The 9,722-nt window shown below is 45.3% G+C and overlaps 1 protein-coding gene across 1 annotated transcript; it reads left to right on the top strand.

Moving 5' to 3' along the window:
- Positions 1-1,198: 1,198 nt before the first annotated feature.
- Positions 1,199-9,349, top strand: NDUFC2 (NADH:ubiquinone oxidoreductase subunit C2). Its single transcript, XM_004434038.3, has 3 exons — positions 1,199-1,481; positions 7,002-7,145; positions 9,169-9,349. Exons 1-3 carry the CDS (start codon positions 1,313-1,315, stop codon positions 9,216-9,218), a joined length of 363 nt encoding a protein of 120 aa, XP_004434095.1. The 5' UTR covers positions 1,199-1,312; the 3' UTR covers positions 9,219-9,349.
- The last annotated feature ends 373 nt before the right edge of the window (positions 9,350-9,722 follow it).

Genomic DNA, 9,722 nt, shown 5'->3' with positions numbered 1-9,722 from the left:
AATATTTAAGTGTTTGCCTAATAGTTCATCTAGTGTTCAAAATTTACATAGTCCTACTGTGGAAGATTTTTTATGGTTTTCATTATTTTGATATTATTTTAAAAGAAACACTGTGGTTAAAAAAAAAACTTTGTGCAAAAAAGCTTTTTCATATGTCATACCATTTCTATAGGACAGATTCCTAGACATGTAATTACTGGGTCAAAGAGTGTGAACGTTTGAAACATTTGCTGCCTTCCAGGAAACTGTTCCAACATAGACTCCTTGGAAACCCCTAACTTGAAATATTACAGATCTGACAGTGCTTTTTATAGGCATAAAAGGTCCATCCTTTATTTAATCACTCCTGATATTTAATTCTTCCACTTTGGAGATCAATATCTTTGATGCATATACCTTTGCATTAACCTCTGGTTTAATCAGCATTTGTCTAGATAAGATGTTGATCTCACTAACGAATGAACACAAAAAGAAGACATTTTAGCTCAATATCAGGAAGGGCTTTCTGAAGAGAGAACTGTTCAAAGACAGAAGCTCTCCAGTATTGGAGGTAGGTGAGCAGAATGGACAATTAAATGGCAGAATGTTATAGATTCCTTCTTTCTTTCATTCTTCAAACCTTTAGGGAACACCTCTCCCCTCAGCCACGTGCAAGGACCTGAAGACCCAGCGGGGAAAAATTTTAGGGTGCTGCGACCCAGGCTGAATTTCAAGAGTTTGGCAAAATGATCCGGTCCTGGGGTTCTCTGAATTCTTTGTTGCTGGCTGGCCCTTAATTTTAGGCTTTGCAGGGTGTACCTGTGCGAATGAACGACTGGAAATCCAGAAAATGAAAACTAGCTTTTGCGAGATTTCAATTAATTACGTTTCTTAAAACTATCCATTAGGCCCACTTGTGGGTGTTGGAGGCAAAGATAAATTCTTACTGAAGGAACATTCAGGAGCGGGGAAGGGAGAGGCAATTCCAGATGGAGGACTTTGGGCGAGAAAAAGTAGCGTTCCTTAGCCTTCTCCCGGTTTGGCTGGTTTTGCGGACTCCCCGACCCTGTGGTTCCAGCGCCCCCAACCCCAGCAGCTGAATTAGCGCGCGCGGGCGAGCAGCGCGGGCCGTTTAGGAGCCCGGAACCTCGCGTGCGGGGTTTCGGCCGCGGCGCGCACAGGGAAGCGTCTGGGCGCTGCACCGCCGCGCGCCATGCCCTTCAGCCCTGCGCCCGGAGGAGAAAGCTCGCGGCGCGGGCCCCGGCGGTGGGCCTGGTGGATTTCTTTGTAGGTGGCGGTCTGAGGCCAGGCCTCGAGTGGGAACGGCGTCACCATGATGAGCGGACGGCCGGGCCGAGCGCCCTTAAAGTTCCTGCCGGACGAGGCCCGGAGCCTGCCCCCGCCCAAGCTGAGCGACCCGCGGCTCGCCTACATGGGCTTCTTGGGCTACTGCTCCGGCCTGGTTGATAACGCGATCCGGCGGAGGCCGGTGGTGTCGGCCGGTGAGGGCTGCGCGGGCGGGCTCGGCCGGGAGGAGGGGGCGCGGGGCTGCGGGCCGGCCCCCTGAGGTGCCGGCGTCCCCCCGGGCCTGTTGCCCCGGGGCTCCTCAGAATCGGGAGGGCCGGAGTGTCAGCTGGCGCCGGAGGGTAGCGAGGTGCGGTGCAGCCCTCGAGCCCCGGGGAGGCTGCGGCACCTGCAGGACTGCCTGCTCCCCTCTCACTTCGCGCGTGGGGTGTGCAGAACGAGCGTGCACTCCGTGCCGTGCGCTGCGGGTACTCCGGGCACTGTAGCATTTAACCCTCGGGGCGCCTCGTGGGGGAGTGTCACCCACAGTGAGGAAACGGAGCCTGAGAAGTTAGAGCAGCCTGCCCAAGGTCATAGGCCTAGTACATACGTAGAAAGCCTGTCCGTAGACCTCAAAGTCTGTGTTTGAAACAACTTGATGTGCATACCAATAACCTGGGATCTTGTTCAATGCGGATTCGGATTCCTTAGATCTGGGGAGAGGCCGGATGTTAACAAACTCCCACATGCTGCTGGTCTGGGGACCCCGCTCTGAGGGGGGCTCTAAACCACCGGGCTGTGTTTCCTAGTGGTGTGTCAGTGCCCTCCTGTGCGAGACTGGCCAGCTCTGGTAATAGGGGACACAGTCCTGTGCTAGGGGCTGTGGGTCTCCAAAGGGGAGCGAGGAGGGCAACTCTGGAAGACGTGTATTTGAGCTTAGCTCTGATTTATCAGGCACACGCTAGGAGGGAGCCTTCCGGGCCATGGGAGCTGGCAGGAGTAGATGGAGGCAAGGGCCCCTGAATGGGGGCCAGTTTGATGAGTGAGTGAGTGTGCAGGGTACGTGATCAGGCTGCAAAGGAGATTTAGGTGGATCGTGGCAAGTTATTCTCTAGCAGACAGGAACCGTCTTAGCTTTTGGTTGCTGCGGGGGTGGGGGTGGGGGGGAGGGGTGCAGTAATCAGACCTGTGTTTTAAAAGGTCACCTTTGTCAGCAGTGTGAAGCACTGGTTGGAGCCAAAGGCCCCCAGTGAGGAGGAAAGCCAATACAGTGGTTCACGCAACCAGGAATCACCTCACTTGTGCCTCTTTTGCCTTCTTTCAGCTCTATGTCATGCCTGAAGGTCTGCTCACAGCCCACCAAATCTCAGCATTTCCAGTGCTCAAATAGTATTGAAATCGCGTCTCCCTTGGACATGACCCCACAGGAGTTGTGAAAGGAGTGATCTTTGTCCGTTTCTGCCTCGGGGAAGATGGGGTTTTCTCCCTTTCCATCACCACTCTACATTTCCCCAAGGCTATCGCTTGGTGTGATGGAAGGAGCGCTACTTTGGCACTAACTGGTCTTGCTCCACTGCTTCCCAGCTGTGTCGCCTTTGCCAGGTTACTTGCTCAGGCCATTTCAGAGCCTTCAGTTTCCTCATCTATAAAGTGAGAATAATTAATCTTTGCATATTTGTTGTAAGAATTAAGTGAGATTCTATAGGTAAAAATGCCAGGCACACAGAAGATGCTGGACGGAGTTCTCTTTCCGTAGCTCTTGTTATGCAAACGGTTTACCATCTATTTGCTTGTTCAGCGTTTACTGAGCTCTTTCTCTGCCAGGCAGTGTTACATACATGATATATGGGGTGAGGAATACTGTCCCTGCCCTTGAGGAGCTCCTGGTAGAGTCAAGGAGACAAGTAAACAGTCCATTATGGGACGAGGTGTGACAGATACATGTTTTGATAGAGATGGTTGGGCAGAGAGCACTTTGGGAGCAGGAAGGAGGTACAGATCGGGAGGGAGACTGTTCTAGAGGAAGTAAAGGTTGGCTAAGGCGTGAGGTATGTACTGCTTAATCTCGCCTCATTGTTGTCGAACAATGTTCTGTGTGCCTTTTCTAGGAGACAGAAGAGCATAGTGCTTAAGGCGGGTTTGACACCGCCTCTACCTTAGTAGCCGTTTGATGCTGGGGATGTTACTTATCTCTCTGAGCTTTAGTTTCCTTATCTGTGAAATAGGGATAATATTTACCTCCTTGTGTGGCTGTGAGAACTATGAGATGCTGTATGTAAAGCGCTTAGCCAAGGCTAGGGGTCAGAGTTCCTGAGTTCCCTGGGTTTCCATAAGTTGCTTTGGAAAATTTAGGGCTTGAGGACTTATTGAAATGATTGTCCTCAGCAGCATTTATTGAATGTGTATTGTGTTTGTCTTGTTCAATGTCTGGCCTATAGTAGTGCTCAATAAGTATTTACTGAATGAAGAAGCATGTGTAGAGTACAAGGAAGTATAAAACATGGTCCCAACCCTCCAAAGATTTACAAACCAGATCAGTATATCCGTTAAAAAGACAAATTGTGGTACAAGTTTATGCACATAGGGTAACAAGTGTGACAGAGTCGGAGGAGTGAGGAAGGGGAGAGAGAGGGTGGATTTTCAGTCTACGGCGCTGGAGAGTACCTAACATTCTCTGAGTAGTATTGGAATAGTCTACCAATGAATTCAAATTGTGCACATCTTTTTCAAGTGAGCAGAAATATTAAGTAGAATATTTCTTAAGCTTTTCTCCGAACACCTGTTTTTAAACCCTTGTTGCTGGTTACCACTTACCTGGCCTAAATTTACAGTTCATTGGTTTCTAAGTGTAGTCCAGAAAATTAAATATTTAGTGACTTCTAGTTTAATATAGCAGTAATTTATGGTGTTCTGCAAAGAGCACCATGGCTTCCAAGTTTAGATTCATTGAGTAAAGGAAAGAAAGGAAAAATGATTGTGAAGGGGTTGTATATGTGGTGAGAGAGAGACCACCACTGAGAGAGAGAGGAGAGGTTAGGGGAGTGGGGACTTGGGAAGAGGTCAAGCCATGTCTTTAGGGCTGGGACACTGACATCATCCTCTAAAACATTTATGGAGTCTTTTTCTATGAGGGATACGGGTAAGCATGGAGAGTCTGGGTCTTTGTATCTGTGTAGTCCAGTGACACACAGGAGAACACTTTGGTTTGCTATATTGCAGGTGGCCCATTAGGGGAGGCAGGGTTGTTTGGGGTAAGGAAGAATGCAAAAGAGCCTGGGTCCTGTCCAGTCCCAGATCATAGTAATATTTTGCATTTTTATTGTTTTACACATTTCTCCAAAATACTTGCACACTCATTTTCTTTTGGTTTATATAATACTACTGTGAGAAAGATAGGATAGGTATTATCTATGTTTTAGAGGTAGTAAATTGACTTGCCCAAGGCCATTCATCCATTTATTAAATATTTATTTAGTGCTGTCTATGTGCTGGTATACAGAGAAGAATCGAACACTGCTTTTGCATGGTAGTAGAGAGAAATAATTTCTATAGCAATTTATATGCTAATAGAGATGAGTTCACCCTTTTAACTCCAGAAAGGTTCTGAGAAGACTTCTTAGCAGAAGTAATGTCTGAGTTGGGTCTTGAAGGATAAAGAAGTCCCTGGGCAGAGAAATAACCAGTGTGTGGTATATACAAGCATGAAGGAGCCTTGTCTATGTGAGGAATTAAAAGTAGTTCAGTACTGCTGAAGCACAATGCGTAACAGGGAGTGTCAGAGGATGAAGGTGTAAGAGTCTCTTCAGGAGGGCCTGGGACGTCATCTGCAAGAGTTTGGACTCCTGTTTGGCGTAACTGAAGGAGAAGGGACTGACTGGCTAGGTTTGTGTTTTAGTAAAAATTCCTCTAGTGACAGGGTAAAAGCTGGGATCAGTGTGGAGTGGAAAATGAGAGGAAAGGGAGACCAGTTAGTGCAAATGAGAGATAAGTTCCTTGAAGTGAGGAAAGGAAATATTTACACTGTAGCATTGACAGGACTCAGTGACTGGATGTGGGGGAAGAGGGTGGGAAAAGAGGTGATTACTGTGTTTATTACCCAGGACTTAGGTTCCTAATCTTTTTCTCCAGATTAGGAGGAAGAGATAAGAATAGGAAGGAAATGAGTTCGTTTGGCGGCATTCAGGTGAACATATCTGTCAAACATTTCAATATAGCTATTCCAGCGAGGGTGTCTGAGTTGGACGTAATGAGTCACCAGTACATGGACGGTAGATAAAACTATAGGAATAAATGAGTTCTCCAAAGGAATATGTGTTGGATAAGAAGAGGGCTGGGGCGGGCTGGCCCGTGGCGTGGCGGTTAAGTGCGCGCGCTCCGCTACTGGCAGCCCGGGTTCGGATCCCGGGCACGCACCCATGCACCGCTTGTCCGGCCATGCTGAGGCCGCGTCCCACATACAGCAACTAGAAGGATGTGCAACTGTGACGTACAACTATCTACTGGGGCTTTGGGGAAAAAAAGGAGGAGGATTGGCAATAGATGTTAGCTCAGGGCCAGTCCTCCTCAGCAAAAAGAGGATTGGCATGGATGTTAGCTCAGGGCTGATCTTCCTCACAAAAAAATAAATAAATAAATAAATACCTAATAAAAAAAAAAAGCTGGGGATAGAATTCTGGAGCATAGCTAGAATCAAACCTACAGTTAGCCTTTTGCAAAAAATGTTTCCATAAAATTCATACCTTTGGATCTCCCCTTCAGTTTTGGCTTCCCTTAGATCATATGATTAGACCCTCCCCAGTCTAGGATGATTTTTAAAATAGAGGTTTTGAATAGGTAATACCTGCACATAGTACAAAATTTAGAAGGTACAAGAGACAGTTGAGATATATTTGTGGTGTAGCTGGCTGTTTTAGTAACCAGTAAATATGCAAATATAAATTGGTATATGGAGACAAACCAAATGGCTTTTCGACCATTTGTACAGGACTCAACCTGTCTCATCACATCCTGAACAGGTCCTGGAATACAAGTTAGCTTAGATCTAAAGTTCACCTGTTGAAAAAGAAAAAAAAAATTCTGTTCTCAGTCTAGCATTCAGGATTTTGTACTTATCCACATTTTTACATGAAGAAATTTATAAAACCTGAATTTTAAAAAAATCTTGGGTTCTGTTGATAGTTATGTTTGTAGGCATAATGTTGTTTTTCTTTTTTTTTTGTTTTGTTTTGTGAGGAAGATCAGCCCTGAGCTATCATCCATGCCAATCCTCCTCTTTTTGCTGAGGAAAACTGGCCCTGAGCTAACATCTATTGCCAATCCTCCTCCTTTTTTTTTTTTTTCCTCTTTTTCTCCCCAAAGCCCCAGTAGATAGTTGTATGTCATAGTTGCGCATCTTTCTAGTTGCTGTATGTGGGACGCTGCCTCAGCATGGCCGGACAAGCGGTGCGTCGGTGCGCGCCTGGGATCTGAACCCGGATCGCCAGTAGCGCAGCGCGCGCACTTAACCGCTAAGCCACGGGGCTGGCCCCTATAATGTTGTTTTTCATAATGGCCAGATTTCTTTAGGAAGACATCTCAAGGTCAAGGCTACTAGTTCAGAATAGCCACACAGAAAAGCCTTGTTTTTAAAAGAATGTTGGAAGAAATAATAATGTTATATATCTGAAATGTAAAAATGTAATTTTAAATATACATTGACTAATTTTTGCTTTCTTTGGGATTTGTCATTTGAATTTCAGGTTTGCATCGCCAGCTTCTATATGTTACTTCCTTTGTTTTTGTTGGATATTATCTTTTAAAACGTCAAGACTATATGTATGCTTTGAGGGACCATGATATGTTTTCGTATGTAAAATCACATCCGGAGGATTTTCCTGAAAAAGGTATTTCAAGTTACTTGTAGAAAACGTCTTTCTTACTCTGTCATTTTCCCTGGTTAATTTTATCCATGCCTGTGACTTCAGGTGCCCTCTATATTCTATTGACTCCCACATCTTTGTCTATACCAGAATTCTCTTGGATTCATATATCCACTTTCTGGCTGAGTACCTCTGTGTCCCTCAGACAGCGAGCAGAACTCATGTCCCCTCTGCCTGCCCAGACCTCTTGTTCTTCTGTGTCCGGCTCCAGTGAATGGCACTACTGCCCACCAGCCAGAAGCATGGGAATCATCTTCAAGTCTTTTCTTTCACTTCCCATTAATCATCAAGTCTTACCAGTTCTACTTCCTAAATATTTCTAAACCCTGAACTCTCCTCTATCCCACTGCCACTACCTGGGTCAGGCCCTGATAGATAATCTCTTGCTTGGACTGTTGCACTTGCCTCTATGTCATGTCTCTCTGGATAAATATGGATATCCTTAAAATAGCTATCCATTGCCTATAGGATAAAATCCAGACTCAGAGGATGGCTGATTCCCCAGGCTGAACTAATTGCCTGGTAGAAACACCTTACCTTTGATCCACCACACTGCATACACGTGTCTGTGTCCCTCACTGGACTATAGCTTCATCTTTGTTTCCCCAGCTTCTGCATAGTAGTCACTTAATAAATAATAGCTGACCGGGGGGCTGGCCCGGTGGCGTAGTGGTTAAGTGCGCGTGCTCTGCTTCGGCGGCCTGGGGTTCGCAGGTTCAGATCCCAGGCACACACTGATGCACTGCTTGTCAAGCCATGCTGTGACGACGTCCCATATAAAGTAGAGGAAGATGGGCACGGATGTTAGCCCAGGGCTAATCTTCCTCGGCAAAAAGAGGATGATTGGCATCGGTTGTTAGCTCAGGGCTGATATTCCTCACACACACAAAAAATAATAGCTGAACTGAACTATACAGAACCCTGCTCATCTCCCATCGCTCTTCTCCTGCCTTGTGAAATGCTGTGTCCTGCCCTGTATCACTTTATACATGCAATACTTCTTGATCCTCCCTTTGCCCCATTTCTACCCTGTCCACCTAGCAAATTCCTGCTCAGGATCCATTATCTTAATGAAGACTTCACCCAACTACAGACAGGAATTTCCTCAGGTTATATCCTCCTGCTTATATCTGTGCAACTAGGAATATAATTGTAATAGAACTATTTTCTTGTTTGTATTTTACACACATATACATGTGCATACACGTGAATGAATGAGTGTAGACAATTCTGAACTTGTAAATATATAGATTTTTAAATAGATATTCATATATAAGTAAATGTGTAATATTAAGTATTTAAATTTCATTAGACTGAATGATGATCTCTAAGATCCTATTTAGCTCTAAGATTTTATTACTCTATTTAATATTCCCATAGCCTTCAATCACCTATGTGATGTTTATGGTGGATCAAAAAGGTAAAGCCATGAATAGTGAAAGTATCAGAGATGGGGAATACTCAGGGCTGCTGGATGTTAGAGCTGGAAGGAATCTTGGGCATATTGATTCCTAAGAGTGAGACCCAGTGGCAGAGCAGTCCTCAGTTCCAGACCTCCGGCTCCTTGCCTCCACATGTCCACTAGCTTCCTCTGTCATTCTGTCTCTGAGCAGATTACTGGCAGGGGTGCCAAGAGCCTCATGCACTGAGCATGGAGAGTTTGACCACCTCACCTCCTGGCCCCTCCCACTGATCTCTGCCCCTCCCTGTCCCATTCCTTCATTGCCTCTCAGCCAGGATCCCCCTGGCAGCACTTTGCCCCTCCAGGTAGCCATCTGGATGTCACCACAGGTTCTTCCAAAGTTTTTCTTCATTCAGTAGAACAAAATGTCTCAGTGATTGCCGAGCCATGGTTGAGGACTAGAAAATAAGGAAATTCTTAGACGTTTCTATCTATAAGAATATTAAGTATTAATTTTGCTTTAGGAAATATGATTTTTTAAACATAGTTTTAAAAATAAATCTTTTGTGATCTTTCCTTTTATAGATAAGAAAACTTATGGTGAAATTCTTGAAGAGTTCCATCCAGTGCGTTGAAGTTTCCAAAATGCTTGCTCCAGTTTCACTGATACTGGTTATTTCTGAATTTTGTGGAACTTGTTTCCGTGACATCTGAAGTTTATGTTAATCTATATGTTAACAGTTTGTGATTAAAATGATCATGAGCACTCTGACTCCTTTGTGTCATAAGAAAAATAGTTCATCAGAGAATGGTCAGTTTCCATTCGCCCAGTTTTAGGAGGACATCTAACAGATTTTAAAATGGAGTTTAGTTCTAGATCAGAGTCAGCACTCTCTAGCCTCTGGGCCAGATGTGGCCCACTGCCAGTAGAGTTTTATTGGCACACAGCCATGCTCATCTCTTTACATGTTGTTTACGGCTGCTTCCATGCTACAGCAGCAGAGATGAGTGCTTGTGACAGAGACCTGGCCTGCAAAGCCCAAAATATTTAATATATAGCCCTTGACAGAAAAATTCTGCCTGCTCCAGTTCTAGTACAAAGCGAAACAAAGCAAGCCAGATTAGGGAGGGTTTTGTGA

Source organism: Ceratotherium simum, chromosome 7 (genome assembly GCF_057802395.1).
Source record: "Ceratotherium simum simum isolate JZ-2026a chromosome 7, ASM5780239v1, whole genome shotgun sequence".
Classification (NCBI taxonomy): Eukaryota; Metazoa; Chordata; class Mammalia; order Perissodactyla; family Rhinocerotidae; genus Ceratotherium; species Ceratotherium simum.
The sequence above is the reverse complement of the archived record's forward strand: the minus strand, read 5'-3'. Positions and strand labels throughout refer to the sequence as shown.

Bases quoted from the DNA above. Each gene is read 5' to 3' on its own strand.
- NDUFC2 (XM_004434038.3), top strand. From the start codon at position 1,313: ATGATGAGCGGACGGCCGGGCCGAGCGCCCTTAAAGTTCCTGCCGGAC. The intron at 1,482-7,001 runs GTGAGGGCTGCG...TTTGAATTTCAG, and splicing joins GAGGCCGGTGGTGTCGGCCG to GTTTGCATCGCCAGCTTCTA. The intron at 7,146-9,168 runs GTATTTCAAGTT...TTCCTTTTATAG, and splicing joins GGAGGATTTTCCTGAAAAAG to ATAAGAAAACTTATGGTGAA.